This window comes from Anabrus simplex, chromosome 12 (assembly GCF_040414725.1).
Source record: "Anabrus simplex isolate iqAnaSimp1 chromosome 12, ASM4041472v1, whole genome shotgun sequence".
Classification (NCBI taxonomy): Eukaryota; Metazoa; Arthropoda; class Insecta; order Orthoptera; family Tettigoniidae; genus Anabrus; species Anabrus simplex.
In genome coordinates, this window is record NC_090276.1 from 42,495,227 (window position 1) to 42,519,309 (window position 24,083).

The 24,083-nt window shown below is 39.6% G+C and overlaps 1 protein-coding gene across 1 annotated transcript in view; it reads right to left on the minus strand.

Moving 5' to 3' along the window:
- Positions 1–23,627, minus strand: part of LOC136884126 (hexokinase type 2) — a 92,161-nt gene extending 68,534 nt beyond the window's left edge. Inside the window, exons 1-4 of the mRNA XM_068229799.1 lie at positions 23,508–23,627; positions 17,795–17,881; positions 10,943–11,105; positions 7,446–7,585 (exon numbers count right to left, since the gene is read on the minus strand). Coding sequence (XP_068085900.1) covers positions 7,446–7,585; positions 10,943–11,105; positions 17,795–17,881; positions 23,508–23,627 — 510 coding nt within the window. The remainder of the gene's footprint in view (positions 1–7,445; positions 7,586–10,942; positions 11,106–17,794; positions 17,882–23,507) is intronic.
- Between the last annotated feature and the right edge of the window lie 456 nt (positions 23,628–24,083).

The following is a 24,083-nucleotide window of genomic DNA, read 5'->3' on the forward strand; positions in this document are numbered from 1 at the left end:
TAGCTTATTCTCAGTGTATATCAATGCTGAAAAATATGCTAGTTTATATTAGACTTCCTTGTTGAGGTTTACGTTGCTGTGTGCAACATATTGAAATCTATGAAAGTGAGTTGTGGGTGCTCCCCACTTCATACTTGCGTTCTCTCAGGTAAATTTAAAAAATATGTGAGCTGGATATGTCCTCGAGCATAGTTAGGAGCGTGCTGCACATTGTTGCGTGTACGTCGTGTAAATAATATTGACACTATGTAAAATAAAGTATTGATTAGGTGGAGAACTCATCCTTCATACTTGTGAGCTTGAACTACCAATATGGACTATGAAGCTAATAGATTATAGTAACCAAATACATTTAAGTACAAAGAGAACACTTTATCAGGTATATTTTGTCCCAATAACTACCTATGCCCGTGAAACCTGTTCGATCAACAGTAGAGATAGTAGCAGACTCCAAGCTGCAGAAATGAAGTTACCGAGTTCAATGCTTCAGAAAACAAGAAGAGATAAGATCCAGAATGAAGAGATCCATCATAATACACAGGTAAAGCAGTCACTAAGCGAAAATGTAAGAACATCAAGACTCAAATGGTATGGCCATATAAAAAGGATGGATCAAATAAGAACAGAAAGAAAATGGCTAGAAAAGGAACTAGAAGGCAAAAGACCTAGAGGCAGACCAAGGAAATGGTGGATCACTCAAGTAAAGCAGGACCTGGAAGGAAGAGGAGTGGAATGGCACCAAGTTGTCAAGGTAGAAATGTACCTGAATAGACAAAGATGGAGAGTGCTCTTGTACCACACCCGGGTGACTGGAGATTGTTACAGGATAAGGATGATGATGATGATGATGATGTAATTTATGTTTTAATTTAACTTTGCTATAATACTACTGTAAATAACCCAATAGCAATGCATCTGTTGTTGTTGTTGTTGTTGCTCTTGTTGCTGCTGTTGTTGTTCCTGGAAAACTCTAGTCAGTTATAGAATCTTATTTGTTCTAAATATACTTTATTTGCCTTATTTGAAAGCTGCCTAGAATTATGAAGCTTACAATAAAATTAGGTTAGGATATGAAATTATATTTTTAAAGCACAAAAAATAGAGAAATTACAATTAAAAATCCAAGCTTAAATCATTGTTCATTGAGATTATCAAAATATTAAAACTACAAAAAAAATTCCTTTCAGTTTCATTTTTAGACTGATGTTCATGAATTCTATACTGGCTGTATGAATGATTTCTAAGGATACTTCATAGCATATACACACACTTATTTAGAGTGTTTCAGGTTGAACTTTTTACAGAAATTGACAAATCCCATTGGTATTGTCCCTCTAGTTGTATTGGGAGCAAGTAAGCTGCTGCACCAAATACAACCTATGTCTGAAAAGTTCGGTGAATGGTCTCATGAAATAAAGACAAGGTAAGTTACACACAAAACTCCTTTACTGGCCTTCAAAGTAATCTCCGTTAGCTACAATACCCTTTTGACATCGACTGTAAAGCTGCTGGAAGCTGGCAGCAAACAATTCTTTTGGAATCTCCCGGAGAACCCTTGTTACACATTGTTGGATACCTGCTACATTGTCAAACCGGTGGCCTTTCAGGGCTTATTTAAGATGGGAAACAAAAAAAATATCTGCCGGCACCAAATCCGGACAATACGGAGGGTGTGGAAGAACAGTCACCTGGCATTCAGCGAGAAACTGGGTCACGCGGATCACGGTGTGCGGATGGGCATTGTCGTGGAAGAGCTTCCACTGTCGACTCCGGTACAGTTCAGCCTGAACCCATCTGATGCATTGCAGTAGCCGTTTCAAAACTCCCTTGTAGAATTCCGCGTTGACAGGTGTACCCTGGAGTACAAATTCATGATGAATGACACCATTGCTGTTGAAAAAGGCGATCACCATTGTCTTAATCTGGGACTTTGTGGGCTGACTTTTCTTGGGAGGCGGAGAAGACGCTGAACACCACGTCACTGACTGTCTCTTGGTCTCCGGATCATACTGGTAGCGCCACGACTCGTCTCCTGTAATGATGGTTTTCAACACCTCCATATTTTGGTGACAAACATCAATGAATCTCCCCGTTGCTGTTTTGCCTAGGTGGAAGCAAAACTTTATGTTAACGCGTTGCTCCATTTTGCACTCCATTGTGCAATGAAACGAGTCCTCACACTGACTCCGTGCGATGTGTTGCAGTGTTCAACTCTGTTTAACTGTGTTGAGTTGACTTATAAGGGGCACTTGGTGTCATGTCTTGCAATGCGTATGCACGAATGCATCGTCCGAACTAGCACGGTGTACAACCTAGGCAACCATTCACCGAACTTTTCAGGCACAGGTTGTATGATCAACCTTTATGAAATCTAATCATATACAGAAGGATAGGAATGTCGAAAGGCACACACAATAGAAAAAACATGATAGGTCAGTGTGGGAAGAGGCAAAAACAGGAATAAAACAGGAAACGATGAGGAAAATCTCTGCCGTCTTAAAATAGACTGGCTGACTCCATCAATCCTACTTCTATGTCCATTTCTTGTCAGCACTTTATGAGCTCGGTTCTGTTTCCCACCTTCATTACAAAGGCAGGCTTCACAACTCAGTGAGAGTCCCACGTAGACAGATTTTTTGTTTTTTTAATTTGCTTTACGTTGCACTGACACAGATAGGTCCTATGGCGACAATACGATAGGAAAAGGCTAGGAGTAGGAAGGAAATGGCCGTGGCCTTAATTACGGTACAGACCCAGCATTTGCCTGGTGAGAAAATGGAAAACCACGGAAAACCATCTTCAGGGCTGCCGACAGTGGGATTCGAACCCATTATCTCTCGGATGCAAGCTCACAGCTGCATGGCCCTAACCGCACGGCCAACTCGCCCGGTAATCCTTAGTCTTGACGCAGTAATTGTAAAATGTGAAGAAAGCTGGATAAACAGAAGAAAAGAGAAGAAACAAAAAGATACAGATGAATACAGTCGGAAGACAAGGAACAGGACAAACACATACGGAGATTTTTTTCCTAGTGGTCACACTAATAAATCAAAGGATTTTGGTGATACAAGGATGGGAAGGTAGCAGCCAAGGCCTTAATTTAGGTACAACCCCAGCATTTGGTTGGTGTGAATAGGGTAAACCATGGAAGACCATCTTCAGGGCTTTGCAGTTTAAGAATCTCGTAATTGTTCTGTATTGACTTAAAGTAAAGTAAATGTGTAATTTCAGTAGTCCACCTTGGTCAATACAAATATATTGATTAAAAACCCATTAAAGATACATATTTTGGCCCTACTGAGCCTCTTCAGTCTTGAAAAAGAATATACAGTTTATAGAAATGCTCTAGAAAAAACACCACTCTAAAAGTTCATAAGAATGAATTGGTCTTGAAAGGTTTCAACTCGTCATAATGTAAATTAAAAAAAAGTAAAAATATGTAACAACTTTCCTACAGAACAATTTTTTTAAACAATTTGTTTTATGTCACACCGACACAGATAAGTCTTATGATGACGATTTGCCTGGTGTGAAAGTGGGAAACCATGGAAAGCCACCTTCATGGCTGCCAACAGTAGGGTTCTGCCGAATGCAAGCTCACAGCTGCGCGCCCCTAACCGCACGATCAACTCACTCGGTCGCGATATTTCTAATGCAGTTGATATTTTTCTACAATACTTCATGAATAAGTGCTTTCAATATTTTTTAAAAATATATTCTTTTGTATGATTTTTGGTTATGTTTGTGTTTTTAAGGTTTTGACAAGCTGAAACCATGAAATGGCTGAAGATGACCCAAGTAAGGTTGTCCACTGGCAGACGGCCTGTGTTGAATTGAGCCGTGATTTGTTGCATGGTTGCCCGTCTGGCACCATTGACAATCCGTCTCAGATGTCGCCGGTCACGGTCATTGAGGGTGGCTGGACGGCCGGTCGTTCTTCTGTTGTGGAAGCACACCCGCGTTCAACCATTCACGATACACCCTGGACACGGTTGATCATGTGAAGCCGAATTCCCGCACCACTTCCGAAATCGCACTTCCCATCTGTCAGGCACCGACCACCATACCCCACTCACGACGACGTTCCATGTTACACCTGTCACATACACAGCCACTGCTCACAAGGTCTCCTATACAACTGCCGCTGGCACAGGGGGCGTGTGGTGCGCAGCACACCTGCGCATCAGTGCTCCGCTATCCCATGACATTTGCTCAGTCAGTGTAGGGTATGAACGTATAATGAATTTTATCTCGAATACAGTGTTTCTCTCATCAGTTGGCCGGCAGGCGCGCCCAGCTTATCTGCCTCCCATTGACTCATCACTTCCTGTTACACAGCACAGCAGCAGCACGGGAATGCCCGCACTTGACAGTTCAGGTCTGTGCTTAAAACATGTATTAAATGTTGATCTGTCGCTCAAACTGTTCTGGAGTTGTGAAGTGTTACTTCACGGTGTAATCCTCATAATGCCTCCACATGTGTACACGGTACAGGAAAGGGTATTTATGTACGATAATACGATGTGTACGACAATTTCCAGGTGTACACCCCCCCCCACATAGAGAGACCATAAAGAAACTCGTAAACAAATTGAGAGAAACTGGTCCTTTACTCGATGAGAAGCGAAGTGTTAAAAAACGTGTACTTAACGAGGAAAAAGTAAATGAAATCACAGAAAGATTAGAACATACACCTACAAACTCCCTAAGATGACTTGGACAAGAAGCTGGGCTCAGCATGGTGGGCTACAGAAATGTTAAAAGGAGAACATTTCCAATATCTCCTGTCATAAGGTACAAGCATTTGTCATGGTACGAGCTTATTTTATTAATTCTTAATTACTAATTTTCTGAATTCTTATTTTCTTCATTCTTGAGTCGTCCAGTTGCAAAACCCGTTATGTGCATTTTTTTCTCAAAATGAGTTATCACCGCCATAATACACAATCCAGTAATGTAATATGTGAGAAAAGGCCATTTAATCTATATGTTTAAAGGTGACAAATAACAGAACGGCTGCAAAAGTCGTTATGTCCAGCGTGTGTTATGCAGCAAAGCTCGTTATGTCACAGAACCCTGTAAGAGGATCATACGTACACGAACAAAATCAGGCAACTGTGTGATAACAAGTGAAGCAAACTATAACAGCAATTGTGGTGGAAGCAAAAAGCATATTGAACCATGGGAAACCCTTTTCTGCTATTGTGCCAGTACCAGTGGAGGAAGGGGTTCCTTTTAAGAAAGAAAAGCTCATTGACCTGCACACACTGCTGACCAAACATTACGGGGAAGAGTGGATAAGGAATGATTATTATTATTATTATTATTATTATTATTATTATTATTATTTATCGTATGATGAATCTATGTACACACATGTATATAGTTCAGGGTAAATGTGCATAGTCACAAGTCCATACAATACTATAACTCTAGGTCTAGCATTTTGACCCAATCAACTGCTTCATCCGATGTGTGGTGAATGTCCATTAGCGTTCCTATGAAAGCTCGAATTGAGCAGTCAGCAACAATGTGGTGGATTGACTGAGAAGAGGCACCACAATCACAATCTGCAGAGCTAGTCCAACCCCATTTGCACAACAGATAACCACATCTGCCTTGTCCAGTTCTTATCCGATTGATGATTCTCCACTGTCGTCTTGGAAGATCAAATCCTTGTACTCGTTTAGAAGGATTCTCAACCAGATGTTTGTTCACTACTGAAGACTGATCCCACTGGGCTTTCCATGAACTGTTAACATGAAAAGAGGTTCTTTCAAGATCCATTGCTGTACGCCAGGGTGGTTTCCTTGATTTCAGTCGATGATGTTCAGTGTGCGTAATATCTTGATGGATGGGTAGTTGGGGGTTCTCCTGAATGTTCTTCCAAAACCTTTAGGAGAGCTTCTGATCGTCTTAGGGCTGGAGGTGCACGTCCGTAGGTTTAACCACTACGCTGCCCTATACGTGTCCCTCGGGTGGTGCTAAGAAAGCAACAGTGATAAGTTGAGACCGAACTGTCAGAAACGACCTCTCGGTCAAAGAGCGAACAAGAAGGAGATGTGTGGTCCTTTTCAGGACCTTCAAGTCCGTAGAACTGGACCATCGCTGCACATTTGTCAATTGAATATCGAAGGGATTAGTCGAGCGAAATGTGAGTACCTTTCCAGGATTGCACCGAAATATGCAGTTGATGTCATCGTGCTTCAAGAAACTCACACAGCAGACGAACTACAGTTACAGAGTAGGGGGAAAATTCCAGGCTTTAAATTAGTAGCGTCTAACTATCATCAAAATTATGGCCTTGCAACTTATGTCAGGAATGATATAACAAATTACCAATTACTATCAGTAAATTTTGAAAATGACATTTTTACTACTACAGTTAACATTGAAAACTTGACAATAGTTAATGTGTACAAGCCACCAGATATTACTTGGCCTAATCCTCCTATACCTTCTCTGCAGTATCCTACTACATATCTCAGAGATTTCAATAGTCATCATCATCATCATCTTTGGGGATATAACAAGGACGACTCTAATGGTGAAGTTCTTGTGGACTGGATGGAAACTGAAATTAAAGAAAGATGACCGCACGTTCTACAAGGCACTGTTTGACCAGCGGCAAAATTTAAACAGCGAAATACCAGACTATGACATTGATGTGGGAGATTTTGTTGAAGACAATAACAGATTGTTAATATAACTGTACAGAATGTTAAAGAAATTATAAAATGTTTTGAATGAGTGATGATTTCTTGATGTAACCATTAAATCAAAGAGCAGGGATTAGATATCAAAACATTATATCCCAACCTAAATTCCTTCCATTCATGCTATTTTCATAGTGTAATACTTTCAAACGTAGCTACTGAAACACTTTCACCATAAATCTGCACACTCTATTCCATATACTGCTGCACATCTCTTTTATCTCCACAAAACTGCTGCAAAACTCGTTATGCCCAAATGTTCTTTGCAAAAAACATGGGTTCAATAAGTTAAATTATGTGGATATTTTGTGGTATGACGAAGATGAACGCTTACTGTTTAATTACAAAATTTCAACCTCCTATCCTTGTTGCATAACATATGACCGTTTTTTGCGCTTCCTGAAAAAATTGTTTGTCTGCACATAACGGGTTTTGCAACTGGACGACTCAATTGTTAATCGCATGTCATGCACGGGAAAAGTGAGCTAAGGGCTATCTATGCCACGGAGTGGGGAGTGATGACTCAACGGGAGGCAGATAAGCTGGGTGCGCCTGCCAGCCAACAGGTGAGAGAAACTCACTGTATAAAAGATCTAAGCAAAAGTTATTCGATAGAAGTATATATGTTTGGTCATATTTTCCACTTTTTGGGGTCATATTTAGCTATATTTGGACGATTTTTTGGTCCTGAACATTCGAACCCTATGACTCATTGATCAAGTAGCTTACCTTTTCCCCCGATCCCACCATCAATGAGTGGGGAACTGCATACACCTTGGATTTCATGTCAAAATGCTTTCTTGATATATTGATCACAATTACACGAAAATTTGCTCCTCCAAGATCAAGAGCTAGATATCTCCCACTTTCTGCAAGAAGAAGAAAATAATATTTAATACAATGAACTGAAATTGTCCATACTGAGTCCTGTGAGTAAGTAGAAGGAATGTGTGAATAAAATTCAATAAAATATCTTTAAAAATAATATGAACTTTGTTTTGCATATAAATTTAATAATAGAGTAGAACCTTGATTATCCATCCTAAAGAAGAGGAGGATAGGAACAGATAATTGGAAAAGACGGATAACCAGTTTGACTTGTTTCTACCTTTCTTTTTCCTAAAGAAGTTTGTGGACTTTCTTCTAAACTTTACTACCCGTAATTCTTTTTCTGATGCCCAATGCCTTTACTGGTGGGACCTAGCATTCACAGTGAATTATGTCTTCTTAAAAAAATGTTTACTTTCACTGACCTATCTCATTCACATCCTTGGCTTTGACGATATGAAAGTGACTGAGGTATGAACAATGCAAGTAGTGCCATTCTTTATGCAGCCAGTCCCTGTTATGAATGGTGTGAAAATGTTGCTCATAGGATCAATTGGTGCATACATTTCAGTGGGCTTGCCAGAGTGATGTAATAGAATATTCCAGCTCAGTAAGGAAAGCAATGGGAAACTACCTCACTCCTCATTTCCCTTGTTCGCCCTTTGAGAGATGTCTAGGACATCTATGACATCTGATGGCAGAGCTGTTAAGGATCCAACCAGCCTTCAGGCTGACTATTCCACAAACAAATCCTTGGGAGATCAAAAATGCCCAAAAATGAAGTTTCATCTACTTGCTCCATAGACTGCATGAGGGTTTCTGTTGATTTAAGAGCAGTTTATAATGAAATATAAGATCAAGATATAGTCTCTTCTTCCTCGTCACTGCCCACTGCCACCAGTTCACCTTTCCCAAACCTCTCAATTATTCTAACTTTCGTTTCAATGTCCAATGATTTGCATTTCCTCTTAATAACTTGTTTTGAAGACGTCACAGAAGTGATTTTATTTTATAAGTTGCTTCATGTTGCACCAACATAGATAAGTCTTCTGGCAATGATTGGATAGGAAAGGGCTAGAAATGGGAAGGAAGCGGCTGTGGCCTTAATTAAGGTACAGCCTCAGCATTTGCCTGGTGCGAAACTGGGAAACCAAGGAAAATCTTTTCAGGTTGCCGACAGTGGGGTTCAAACCCTCTATCTCCCGAATGCAAGCTGACAGCTGCACGCTCCTAACCGCATGGCTATCTCGCTTGGTATACTTGAAGTGAGTACTGAAGCTAAACTGATTAAAGTTGACAACATGCAATACTGTGATTCACTTTATAAAAATTTCAGTGATAGTCGGAAGGCTCATCTCAGGAGCTAATATGGCTCCCGCTCACCCAACAGCTGAATACCACGTTGTGAAAGGCAACTGTAGCTTCGCAAACGTCTCCTTCTTGGATGCTTTGTACCTTATCTTTATAAGAGACGCAACTCTTTATTAGATTCTACATAGAATTTTAGCTATGATTATACTAGCCTGCAATGATTTTCCAGTTTTGGTGAAAATATGTGGTTCATATGGAAAACAGTGCTGATTTTGAAAACAACAACTGTTTTGCTGTAACATGTACAGATTTTATGTAATTAGATATTTTATACATACACTGGTGTTCTAAGATTTAATGTAAATTTAAGGAAATTTGAATTCATTTCATCATGATTCGAGACAAGACAACTCAAAACTCCAAGCTGCAGAAATGAAGTTCCTATGCACTACGACACAGAAGACCAGGAAAGACAAATTCAGGAATGAAAAAGTCCGAGAGGAGGTGGGAATAGGAGACTCCCTATTACAGAGGATCCAGAAAGCAATCCTGAAGTGGTTTGGCTGTGTAAGAAGGATGAGTGCAAGCAGGACTGCAAGAAGAGAATGTGAAAAAGAAGTAAAAGGAAAAAGACCAGTGGGCATACCCAAAGGAAAATGGACTGATCTGGTGAAGAAAGATGTTGAGGAGCGAGGACAAGACTGGGAGAAGATTATGAGGGAACAGTGGTTTATGGTTGGACAAAGATGGAGGGGGCTCGATACATCATATCCGACCAACTGGAGGTAGTCAACGATGATGATGATGAATCAAAACTTTTTACCACGCTAAAATTAGTGAACAATGCTAATATTAATGTGTAGAATTCAGTGGGGGAAAAACAGAAATGCTTTATTACATACTGTTTACAAGATATCCTAAAACTCATATTATGCACATTTATCAAAATATGAAAATAATTTTATCACATACCAAAATAAAAATGCCAGTCATAACAATATCTGGAATAAAATATTATGGGGGTAAGACACCCCTAGAACCACTAGGTGAAAATAAAGTACAACCACAATGTTATAGTGTATTGGATTTATTGAATGCTTTCTATACTGAAATAAAACTGGACTCTGGCACTAAAATCAGTGTGTTAATAGTATATTATGCAACAAGCCTATAATGGCAATAATTAAGACACAAGTATATTTATAAAACGAGCAAAGCGAGTTTTAGAATTTCCATACGAGCCAGAAGAAATAAGAAATAGATGGAGAGAGTATATTCAGAAGTTGCTGAACGTGAGAACTAATGACAGTCATTCAATGGACGACCAGGAAGGGCAATTAGTTGATGAAGAAATGGATACCGGTAAGGAAATTACAATGAATGAAATTGAAATGGCAGTAAGAAAGATGGAGAAAGGAAAAACTGCTGGAATAGATGAAATTTCAGTGGAGATGATGAAGGCAGCTGGAGCTGTAGGCCTGCAGTGGACATATAGAGTTCTCAAGATTATCTGGGAGAAAAAGGAGGTCTCTGATGATTGGCAAAAAGGAATAATCATCCCAATTTTCAAGAAAGGCGATAAGAAAGTATTGAAGAACTACAGAGTAATTACTCTGATATCCCATATTGCTAAGATAATGGAGAGGATATGGAAAGTAGTATAAGGTTGAGGGTTGAAAATCAGATACAGGAAAATCAGTTTTGTTTCAGAAGTGGAAGGTCAACAATAGAGCCCATTTTCATTATGAGACAACTAATGGAAAAGCAACTGGAGTATGGGAATGATATGGTGATGACATTCATTGACATTGAAAAGGCATATGACAGTGTCCCCTGGACCAATAGGGGAACATCACACTGTAGCCTGCACTATATAATGAAGTGGAATTACAACACCACTTCACTCCACTGTAAGCTTCGCTGCTATCGAAGTCAGTCAGAACCCTCGATAATGCCAAACGCAGTCTTTGGTGAAACATTGGGACCATCACATGCTCCTGGACCATGGCCTACAAGCCCGGAAAACACTGACATGATCTGTAACGCTGGCCATGAAAGCCTCAATTACTATATACTCTATACCTTACCTTTACCAGTCGGTAGATCTTGAATGTAGGTCAGGTAGCATTTGACAACTGCGTCCTCATGAGTATCCTTACCTAAGCCTTTCTTTATATCTTCCTCAAACTGATTCATGATCTCTCGTAATTGGTCATCTGTCAAATCCAAAGGTTTGACAAGACCCACCAACTGCAAGTAAAACAGAGTATTAATTAATTTAAATAACAGGTCATGAGAAACCATGACAGCAAGTCTGTATCACCAATTTCAGGGACTTATGTAAGTAACCTTTGCACTTCTCATTGATATGACTGTAATTAATGTTTATAAAGAAACTTTATATATGTTTCATCATTTTTGCTACTGATCAATTGTGACAAGACCTTTTATTTAAATTGAGAATCTTCCTACTCTAAGTAGAACTCAGGACTTTCAAGATTCCATCTTGAGTAAAATAATTAAGTGTCATTCTAATTGTGACTGTCATATTTACAGAGAAACTCCATATGTAGTTCGAACGTTGTATACCGCTAACATTTCATTTATGAGAAGACTTTTTATTTATTTGAGAATCTTACAGTTCTAAGTCGAGCTCAATACTTTCAAAGTTCTAACTTGAGTGAAAAAAATTATATTGTGTTAAGCGTCGTTCTAATCATGACTCCAAGATTTTGAAATTGTGATTATTTGAAGTTTTATTTTCCAGATACTTTTAGGGGCATAATAAGTCCCATATTAAGAGTATTTATATGTGCATTGCTATAATGATGATATGTATATTTACAATTGCCTGTTCTCATATTTGGCTAAAGATGATGCTCACCAGCATTGAAACTATTTCCAAGTAAATGTTATAACATTTAGTTTAATATTAGTATTGCAAAGGTGGATTTTTAATTTTACTTATCTATTATAACCGACCAACCGACCAAAAGTGATCTGAATTTAGGGCTGTTGCCCAGATGGCAGATACTCTTTATCAATAATTTACCTAATCTTTTCTGAAAGGATTTCAAAGAACTTTGAATTTATCAAACATTTCCCTTGATAAATTAATCCAATCCCTAATTTCTTCACCTATAAATAAATATTTACCCCAATTTGTCCTCTTGAATTCCAATTTTATCTTCATATTATGATCTTTCTTAAGCCCACCTGGTGGCCATGATCATCAAGGTGTTCAAGTCTGAACGGTCTGACACTGGGGTTAGCTGGTTTGAGTCCCGTTGGTCGAAAACATTTTCACTATCAGAATGTTGGCTGTCAGGGTAGGGGAGGTTATGGTATACAATTTCTAATCACTAAAGTGCGTGCCAAAAGCCTGGATTAAATTCCAAACCTCTCCATATTGCTCATATGAGTGAGGGCATATGACACTGTTGAAGGTGATTCGTCCATCGGATGGAGACGTTCAGCCTTGAGCAGACCCCTTGGTGTTATTCGGCAGCAGTAGGCTATGTGCCAGAACCGGGTTTCACCCTCTCTCTTCCTACTATCATATATCACGTCATTCGTTTCATCTCATTAACTCCTCTGATGAGGCTGACGTCAGCAAGGGCATCCGGTCATAAAAAACCCACCACGACAGATTCATCTCACCTCATACCCGACCCCGTAGGGAAACGGGACAAGGGTTGGACAAACAAACATTGTTGTTACACCTGCGGAGCTGCTATGTGATAATATTTTTGGAAAAATTCTGTCCCGCAGCACATATATTACTAAGAGCGAGAATTCCTTGATGATATTCACACAATACTGAACCTTAGATGACAGAACCTTACAGGCCAAAATTGTAAGCTAAAACATTTCACACAGTGGTTTTTGCAGGCGCAACGACGATATTATGATCTTTCTTACTTTTAAAACACCACTCAAGCTTATTCTTCTACTAATGTCATTCCACATCATCTCCACACTGACAGTTTGGAGAATACCGCTTAGTCAAGCAGCTCGTCTCCTTATCCATTGGATGTGTTATGCTACAATACTGAAATACATTTGAACTCCCGCCATCAAGCAGTTGCTTTCCTGTCCGTCTTGGAGTAATAACTCACATGTTGTACATCCGATGGCAGAAATAACAATGCTGGACACGTTTAGAATACCATTTCCAAGACTGTTTCCGCTTTGCTTGATGCCCGTGTCGGTGTGTAGATTCCATTGTATTTCTAGTCCAACTCGTTGGCTGAGTGGTCAGCGTACTAGCCTTTGGTTCAGAGGGTCCTGGGTTTGGTTCCCGGTCGGGTCGGGGATTTTAACCTTCATTGGTTAATTCCAATGTCCCGGGGGCTGGGTGTTTGTGCTGTCCCCAACATCCCTGCAACTCACACACCATACATAACACTATCCTCCACCACAATAACACGCACTTATCTTACACATGGCAGATGCCGCCCACCCTCATCAGAGGGTCTGCCTTACAAGGGCTGCACTCGGCTAGAAATAGCCACACGAAATTATAATAATTATTATTGTATTTCTATAGAACAGATTAATGCTGTCACCCATTAGGGCCATCCTAGACAATCAGTATAATGTGTCATATGTATATTGCTCTGAAATTTATAAAGAATCCAAGTACGTTGACAAAGTACAGTCTTCTGAAAAATGTTTGGTATAATGAGAAACCTTTACTAGTGTAACTACAAATTAATCTACTTAGTGTGAAAGAGGTCTTTTGTTCCTAATAATTTGCATGTATACTTCTGTCCCAGTTTTGTGGAAGAGAATTATGGCAACCCTATCTGATGAGCTTTACACAAGGGCTGTATATAAAGTAGCAGCAACGTGGTCCACACAATCACAGGAGATCGGCCATGCGCAAGTAGGATATGGGAGCGGACAGGCGGCGCTGTTGTCGATGTGTAGTGTGCATTTGACGGGCATCCAGTTGGGAGTGTTGTTGCTGTGTAGTCCTGAAGTGAAGTGTGTCAATTTCACCACTCTAAAGCAAATTTTCAAAAGGTGATCGACATTCGTGGATTAAAATCGAGGTTGTACGTGGCAAAAAATTCATCAGAATATTATCAAAGATTATGTGAAGCCTGAGGCGAGAATGCATCCCTGTATAGGATGGTTGCATGATGGGTCAAGGCGTTTGGTGCGGGTCAGAATGAGGTCTTGGAACACCCTCTGTACTCACCAGACATGAGTAATTGTGACTTCAACCTGTTTCCAATATTGAAGGAACCCCTCCAAGGCTGCCGATTTCCAGACGGGGCATCTGTACTCTGCATCCATCACTGTCATCAACAGAGAACGCCTTGCCAATGGTTCCCAACGGCTTCCCGACATTTGGCAAAAAGGTAATAAGACTTTTTTTTTTTTTTTTTTGCTAGTTGCTTTATGTTGCACCGACACAGGTAGGTCTTATGGCGACGATGGGACAGGAAAGGGCTAGGAGTGGGAAGGAAGCGGCCATGGCCTGAATTAAGGTAGAGCCCCAGCATTTGCCTGGTATGAAAATGGGAAACCACGGAAAACCATTTTCAGGGCTGCCGATAGTGGGGTTCGAACCTACTATCTCCCAAATACTGGATACTGGCCGCACTTAAGCGACCGCAGCTATCGAGCTCGGTGGTAATAGACTTTGCGGGTGACTACATTGAAGACGTGTAATGCAGTACTTGTTAGTTCATTAAATATTTTGTTCTATCAATATTGCTACTACTTTATGAACAGCCCTCGCGGATAAAAAGTACCATCTGTTAAAGTAACCTTGTTATTACAGTACTACATGAAAACTTCAGTTGTAGTGAATGTTATTAAATATTGCACAGAACACCAAAGAATTGATTCTAGCCTTACAAGACAAAATATGATACTGTTCGCATATCTGACCAAAAAGTGCACTCAAACAATTTGATGGCTGGTCATATACTCTTAGGATGCAGAATCTATGGTGGGGCTGGGCTGAGTGACTCAGACGGTTGAGGCACTGGTCTTCTGACCCCAACGTGGCAGGATCGATCCTGGCTCAGTCCGGTAGTGTTTGAAGGTGCTCAAATACGTCAGGCTCATGTCAGTAGATTTACTGGCACGTAAAAGAACTCCAGGAGGACTAAATTCTGGCATCTTGGCGTCTCAGAAAACCGTAAAAATAGTTAGTGCAACGTTAAGCCATTATTATTATTATTATTATTATTATTATTATTATTATTATTATTGTTGTTGTTGTTGTTGTTGTTGTTGTTGTCATTATTATTATTATTATATGGCCTCAGCTACCATGTGCAGACATTTCGATTTGACACCATCTGGCTGTCTGCTCATCAATTTCGTCGTTCCGTATTACTCTAGGCCCACTAGATGGCAGACCGAGTAAACTGAAACTCTCTTGGGCGTCTATGGCTGAGATTTAATGAATTTTGTCAGGTAAACACCAAATGTGTCACCAGAGATCTTTTACATGCCGACATTGTACGACATGGAGTGTCGAATGGACTTTTTTCCGCCCTTCAAAAATCCGACTTCCTCTGCCGGGTTTGAACCCGCTATCTTGGGATCCAGAGACCGACACTCTACCACTGATCCACAGAGGCAGCTTATTCTATAATGGAACAGTCTCCCTGGTATACACGTGCCGAAGAGCAAATTCTGACTATTTCCATTCATCAGTGTTCATGCCTGGCATCTGAAAGAAGGCTGGGTCCACCATGGTGTCGTCCGAGGGGATCCGCTCAGTCCTTTGGTGTTCAATCTTTTGACTCATGATGTTATCCCGGAGGTAGTGTCCAATGAAAGTACAATATATCTCTATGCAGATGGCATGATACCGACGTCAAAAAGAAAGTTCGAACTGCAAAATGGACTTGACAGATGGTTGCAAATGAACAGGTTGGATATAAATACCAGTAAAACCAAGGTTATGAAGTTCAGGAGAGATGGGAGAGAGTCAAGAATGGACGTCTTCATCTATGGCAGCGTACAACTGGAACGGGTAAAATCCTACAAGTATCTGGGACAGACTCTGCAAATTATAGGCAAAACATTCATGAAGGACATGAGGAAAGGTGCATCGCAGTAACCAAGGCCATACTTGACATATGAAATTCAAAGAAATTGTCTCTACGAACAGCACTATGACTCTTTCACATAAAGATTGCTCCAATAGCCTGCTATACTCTAAGAGAAATATGAGCATATGCTGAAATGAAATGTCGTATGGCTTTTAGTGCCGGGATATCCCAGGACGGGTTCGGCTCGCTAGGTGCAGGTCTTTCTATTTGACACCCGTAGGTGACCTGCGCGTCTTGATGAGGATGAAATGATGATGAAGACAATACATACACCCAGCCCCCGCGCCATTGGAATTAACCAATTAAGGTTAAAATCCCCGACCCGGCCGGGAATCGAACCCGGGACCCTCTGAACCGAAGGCCAATACGCTGACTGTTCAGCCAACGAGTCGGACTGAGCATATGCTAATTTGAGAAGACCGGAATCACTGAAAGCTATCTGCATTAAAAGAGTACTCCAGTTATCCAAAACTACCCGAACGTTTGCAGTTGCAGTGTCCCTCTGCTGATGTGTTCTTCACCAATACTGTTTCACAACCGGTACGTACCAAACCATATTTGCTAGGAGGCACAGATTTCTTTATTAACGAGGTGGCATTGAGTTATAGTGAATTTTTAAGAATATATTTTGGAAAATTAATAACCTGCTGGAATGTATAATGAAATAAAAAATAAGTCTGCTTTGCTAAATGATATGAAAAATAAACTTTTATATATATATGTATGTATATATTGGCAAACTTTGCAATAAATGCTCAGGGAATCTGTTTTCTGGGATCCAAAGAGAACAAGAGTTAGAATAGTCAGGTAGAAAACTTCTTTTTCTACCGCTTTTCCCACAATGGTGTTGCACATGTGGATTTCATCCTGTTTTACGGCCGGATGTCCTTCCTGACGCCAACCCTATATGGAGGGTTGTAATCGCTATTGCGTGTTTCTGTGGTCTCTGGCCCTCTGAACCAAAGGTCTCAACGCTGACCAATCAGTCAAGGAGTCGGACACATATTTACTGATAACTGTGGCGGGCAATTTAAAAATAGTGTATTTTATCAAACTTATGCCATTTTGAGGAAGATTTTTTAGTAGCAGATGAGTGGAACTCTTGCTAGCTCTAGTGGCAAGGGGGTGGTGGACAGAGTTGAAGGAGTTTTAAAGAAAACTGTGTATTGAAATATAATCTAGGAAAATTATTTCAAAAGTCAAAGAGCTTCATGAATTAGAGGACAAAGTTATTTTAAAAAATGTGCAAATGTTGATAAGAGTAAATTTGAGGAAAACATACCCTTTTTGGACATGTGATGGGAAAAGTTCACACCATTCCCCAAGTGCAAACAAGCAATCACTTCAGGCCATATGATAAAAATGATTTGCTTGTGTCAAAAACATCACTATCGCCAATGATGAGAATAACTGTGAAACCACAGGGGAACAGACTTTATTAGGAATTTGTAGGCTTTGTAGATGTGGTAGAGGAAAGCATTTGAAATACCTCACTAGAGTAAAATAGCAATATAAAATATATTATTCATTTGTAGAAAACATAAAAGAAAGAAATTTGGGAGAAGTAATGTCAGATCCAGTTTAGGCCCAAATAGTTACCACACATGCACATGCCCAGGGGTTTTCAGTTTTCATTGCCATTGTATTATGTCTGCTTTACAGTTTGCCTGATCTCTCAAATAATTTACATTACAAGACTTCTTTTATATATTACAATATTATCCATACAAGTGTGAAAACCTAAGGAATTAGCAAATAGAATAAAGAAGGCTAAGAACTCCTCTTGCCACAACAGCAGAGTAGCGAAACTCAGGTTCTACTGTACATATTTCGAAAAGAAATTACCTAAATACTTACTGAAGTGGGGCGTCGATCCTTGGACCCTTTTCCACCTTTTCCACCTTTATGGCCACCTTTTGAATCCTTTTTTCCGCGGCTTTTCCCCTGAAAAATCACATGGTGTCAGGAAGGGCATCGGCCTTAAACCCTTGGCCAAAACTCAAATTAGCCAGGGTGACTCCAGCGACCTCAGAAATAGCTGGAGGTCAGAAATATAAAACAAACTACTGTAAAATAAACTTTGGCTACATTAACCAAATTCCACAGAACACAGCAATGAAAGAAATAAAAACCTAGGGGCTCACAACTTACAGGAGGTGTTTACCTGGCATTGCTTCCACTTACTTGTGCAACGGTCCTCTGACACAGTTAGCCAAACCTCTTGTTCTTTTCCGATCTTGGCGAGGTTCAGTTATGAGACTTAGGGAACCTTAACTTTCATGCTTTGCATGGACCTACTGTCTGGCTTGGTGGCTAACTGGTTGGGATTCCAGCCTTTGATTAAGGGGTCTCAATTCCCGGTCACGTCAGGAATATTATCCTTCATTGATTAATTCCACTGGCTCAGGCACTGGGTGTTTCTGACATCTCCAGCATCACATTTTATCCTAGGTAAGGCCCACTCCTCACAGATGCATAGATCAGCCATGGACTTCAACTCGAAAGACCTGCACCAGGGCCTCAATGGAGACCCATACACCATTAGATTATTTGATCTATAGTGTCTTCTAACCAAACAATGTTTAGCCTGTAATCCCATCACCAATCTACACCTATGGGGCAGATTAATTTGATATTGAATCCTTTTAATCCCAACCAACTATGTACCTGAGGATACTTTAAGGATACTTGTCCTGGATGAACCAACTGTCTTTTTTTTTTTTTTTTGTCTCCTGCTAGTCATTTAACTCAGCACTGATAAAGCACATAAAACACACAGCCTAATTTGATAATGTCAAATTCTGGCCATGCTAGGAGTTAACATTAAGAGATAAGAATTTCATATTTTTCCGTATTGAAGTGAGTTCACTAATAAGTTAAAAGAGTATAAAATGGTTCAACCTTACAATACTATTAAAACAAGAAATGTAAGTTTACATTCCTATTTAATTAAAATTGGTACCGGTTTCGACCAGCATTTTTGGTCATCATCAGCCGATCACAAATAGGTGTAAAACAATGCACAGATAAATAAATTGTGAAGTATAAAGAATTCTGTAGTTTGCTGATAGTGAAGCACTAAAACCTTAGGGAGTACTGTGAGTTGAAAGATGCACAGGTAAAAATATGAAGTTTAGATGATACTGTCAGATGCAGTATATGAAGCCCTATAACACATGTATTTATCAGCTGCAGTTTATAAGGCACTGTACAATTTTAAGGATACTGCGTGTCAACAATGAATGTTAGTAAGACATAAGTGTTAGAGAGCACTGTACGGGAAGAAGTCCATAATCAAATGCGTATCCAAATATAGTGCTGAGCAAATTCTTGAAGAGTTCAACTGCCAATTATGAGACACTGTATAATTTTAGGGAATAGCACTGGCCGTTGATAGATCAAAAAATTATGAAGAAGTCGCCGATCAAATATATAAATGTATTATGGAGCAAGTTCTTGGAGAGTAGATCGGCACTGTGCTTCTAAAAGTTACTTGATTCGAGAACTGGAAAGAATCCAAAGAAAAGTAGCTTGACTTGTTCTGGGTGATTTCCGACAAAAGAGTAGCATTACAAAAATGTTGCAAATTTTGGGCTGGGAAGACTTGGGAGAAAGGAGATGAGCTGCTCGACTAAGTGATATGTAAATGGTCCATTATTGGACATTATAAATTTTCCAGCTAACTCATTCCAGGTTGCCAGCGTTTTGCCCCCGTGTACTAGGCTGGGCTCATCAGTTGGTAAAAAAAAATTTACTCATTCGGAAATAATATTTCGGATTCCTTATGGGAATCAACATCTGTATCATAAGTGGTATGTTCCGAGTTGTCAGTGGAGAGAAGGCGTGGAATGACATCAGCAGACGAATATGTTTCAGTCATGTCTTTAAAAGTAGGAAAGATCACAATATGAAGATAAAGCTGGAATACAAGAGGACAAATTGGGGCAAATATTTGGGATTGGAATAACTTAACAGGGGAGATGTTCAATAAATTTCCAATTTCTATGCAATCATTTAAGAAAAGGCTAGGAAAACAACAGACAGGGAATCTGCCCCACCTGGGCGACTGCCCTAAATGCAAATCAGTAGTGATTGATTGATTGAATATATCACTCAAAAAGTATCTGATGAAACACTGTTTCTAGACAGCAGGTGAATATCCATTTATTCAAAAGTTTGTAAAATATCTTTGTATGTAAAAGTAAGTTTATAAGTATGATATTAACTACTTGATTGAATGATAGACTTCAATTCCCATAGGCAATGTCAAATAATTGTCCTGAATGAGTAAATCTGTCATTCTAATATAACTGATCCATTATTGGAAATTATAAATTTTCCAGGTATGGTAACTCACTTTTGGTTGCCAGCATTTCGCCCCAGTGTGCCAATTTGAACTCATTATTTGGTAACTAGCACACCTACAAAGACGCACGGCCAGTGAATATAGCTGAGGTCACTGCACAGGCTACTTGGAGCCAAAGGCAGTCTATACCAGGTGTGGCGGTGATTATTGTTTTAAGAGGGAGTACAACTAGGCAACCATCCTCTATAAAACACTAATCAGAGAAAAAAATGGACGGGATCTGTCACTTCAAAAAATTAAGGTATCAGTCAAGAAAGACAAGGGGCACAAAAGGCATGAAAATAAAAGACTCCCTAGGCCTTGGAACCTAATAATGATGCACTCAGAAAGGAACAAGAGTTGACCAAGTGACGTCGACCTGACACAAGTAAGTGGAAACAATGCCAGGACTCAGCTAAAGAGCCCTGTGGTCACCAGCCCACGTTCCCAATTTGGGCTTCTTTTAGTTGCCTCGTACGACAGACAGGGTCTAATGAGAGTGTTATTCTACCGCCCCCACTCTATATCATCTGATGGCCTAGCAGGCACCAATTTTTGTAACTGAAACTAAGTCTCTCCTAGTGCACCGGCACTGCCTGAGGATACAATTCCTTTAGTTGTATCACAAGTAGATCTTCAATACGGACAAGGAAAATGAAGTTTATAACCTGCACTGCCTGAGGATCCAAGTAGCCTGTAAAGTGGTCTCCAATATAGGCACTAGCCATGCGTCTTTGTAGACATGCTAGTTACACACTGGAGTGAAATGTTAGCAACCAAGAATGAGTTAGCTGGAAAATTTATAATTTCCAATAACAGACCTATTCTACTGGAATACATGACTTGATGTATGCATGCACGTGTTGATTTAAACAGGATCTTTAAATAGTGTAACATATATTTTTATAGTCTTGTATTTGGAAATCCGACACCATTGGTATTATAGTACAGCTTATGATTTGTGGATAAAATAATAAGTAAATAAAATAAACCTAAACTTATGCCTAATTAATGCTGATACAGTAAGGTTTTGGTGAAAGGATGCGACAAAACTGGAAAAGGAATGCCCGCTTCCCAAACTGGGACAAACATACAACTCCAGCTTTTCCCTGGTGTTAAAATGGAAAACCACAGAAAACCATCTTCAGGGTTGACAGTGGTGGAATTTAAATCCAATAGGCCTACCTTCCGAATGTATCTTGCAGATACATGACTCATACTGTAAAGCCAACTTGGTCGGTGAATCCAGTTGAAAATTTACTCAAGTTACTTGAGTAGCCTACTTAAGACATGGTATACATTTGACCTGCAACTTTCTATTGTCAAGATTACCTCAAATAATAGTCACTTCTCTTCAGGATTATTAATTAATCCAGTAATCACCAGGCTGAGTCCTCAGACTGTAGAGCGCTGGCCTTCTGAGCTCAGTCCAATGGCATTTGAAGGTGTTCAAATAACGTCGACCTTGTGTCTGTAAATTTACCAGCACATGAAAGAACTACCGTGTGACACACTTCTGGTACCTCAGTGTTCCAAAACACAGTAAAAGTAGGCTAAATTGTGGAATGTAAAATAATAATAATAATAATAATTTACTGTGAAGTTGCTGTCTTCTCTATCCGACTTTCCTGATCAACTCTTGTTCTCTTCCGACCCCGATGGTGTCAGATGATATAGAGTGGGGGCGGTAGAATAACACTCTCATTAGACCCTGTCTGTCATACGAGGCAATTATTATTATTATTATTATTATTATTATTATTATTATTATTATTATTATTATTATTATTATTATTATTATTATTATTATTATTACTGGTCAGCAACCATATGTTTGTTCTTCGGCCATGTTCTGTGGTCTTCTTAGACCCTTCCATTGTGGTTCGTCATTTCTAAAGACAGTCTTCACATGAAGGTACCAATGCAGCATCTACTTTTCCAAGCACCATGCTCGATAGGAAGTTACCTAAGTATGTAGTCTAGATCTATCACATTGGGACCTATTTTTCTCTCTCTTTTATGTTGTGATTGTTATGTTGTTATATATTTGTCTAATTATTGTACAGTTTGTATTTATATGTACACATTATTGCTTTTGATATGATAAATAAATAAAATAAATTATTATTTTCATCATCATCATTTGGCAATCAACAACAAAATTGGTGAAACTGCAGAGATTTCTACATTCGTCTAGTTTTCCCACCATTATTAATGGTTTCAGGAGTTGTTTCTCATCATTTTATTTCCCATAATTATTACTGCCACCAGGTGAACTCAATAGCATGGCATACCTATGATTTCTTCTGGGAGTCGAATGATAGAAATTGAATTCCCTGCTAAGTTTGGTGAGTGTGGTGGTTATTGTTTCAACACGATGGATAACCAGGCAACCATCCACTCTTAACACCTGTCAAAAAGGAGAAAGGAAGAGGTATGACACTTCAAAAAATGAAGGCAAGGGCAAAGGAAGGGGAAAGTCCACAAAGGACATGGAATTGAAAGACGCCCTAGGTCTCGCAAATCTAACACCATCGGGGTTGGAAGAGAACAAGAGTTGATCAGGAAAGTCGGATAGGGAAGACAGCAACAATGTGCATTGTAATCTGCTACAAGATATTATGGCTGAAGAAGTCTCAAATGAGACAAAACATGTTCCAAACTATGTTTAATATATTTTTATATTAAATAGTTTTTGCTTGTAAAGTGAAGTGTATTGATTGGGTGGACCATTAAACCTAATACTAGTTCTTAATAGGGAAGAAGTAACTGAGGATCCTGCTACAACTGGAATCAATGTCAGACTCAGCTAAGGGGCCCTGTGGCTGCCAACATATGCTCCCAAACTGAGAGCCCCTCTAGTCCCTCTTTTAGCTGCCTCTTACAACAGGCAAGGGATACCGTGGATACCCCTCTAATCATAGAGGGACCCATGAAATCTGCTGAGTTCTAATAATTATTAAACTTTTTATATTGGTTTACACACAACATTTCAATGTTTCTGACAGTAAGTCGCTGTCGCTTTGAGCTCAGAAGATCCTTACGTATACCTAGGTAGAGAAACTCCGCTCAGCATCTACAGAAACCAATGGAGCCTATTTTGTCAGTACTCTTAAAGGGAGTTCAATGAAAGTTAAAAAGGCTTACACATTTGGATTGTTCTTCAAATGTAATTCAAATTTGTCTTTAGCAAATCCATCAAGATTCTCCCTAACGCTCATCAACTTCTTCCAACCTCTGAATCATATCAAGAAAATCCTTGTAGCTAAGCACTGCAAAATGGTCCAACTCTGGGTCCTTGTTGTTGAGTAATTGTTGGGCCTGCCTGATGGCAGTTGCATCCATTGAATCTAGGGCACATATGAAGCATTTGATTTTATCAAAGTTTTCGCCCAAGAAAACTGCACATATTATCCACTTACCCCACCCTGTGGTGACAGGAAACTGTGGAAGGTGGAGTCCAGCAGCTTCTTGATACAAAACTTGATGATTGGGAGCCTTTACGAGAATCTTCTTCAGAGCCGCAATGAAGTAATTTGCCCAGCTGTAATTCTCCCTGATATTTTCACAAACAAGGTGTAGTCCATATGCAATACGTCCTATGCCTGAGGTTAGGGTACATGCCCTTCAGGTATTGGAAAGCAGAAAGCATGTAGCATGATTGATCAGTCACCACAAGCCTCAACTTTTCGAACTGTATAACCCTGGTCACAGGTTCATACACAAGTCATTGAATAATTGCATTACTGTGCAGGAATTTGTCTTCTCGAGTTGGTACATTTTAAAAAGAATAGGTTTCAC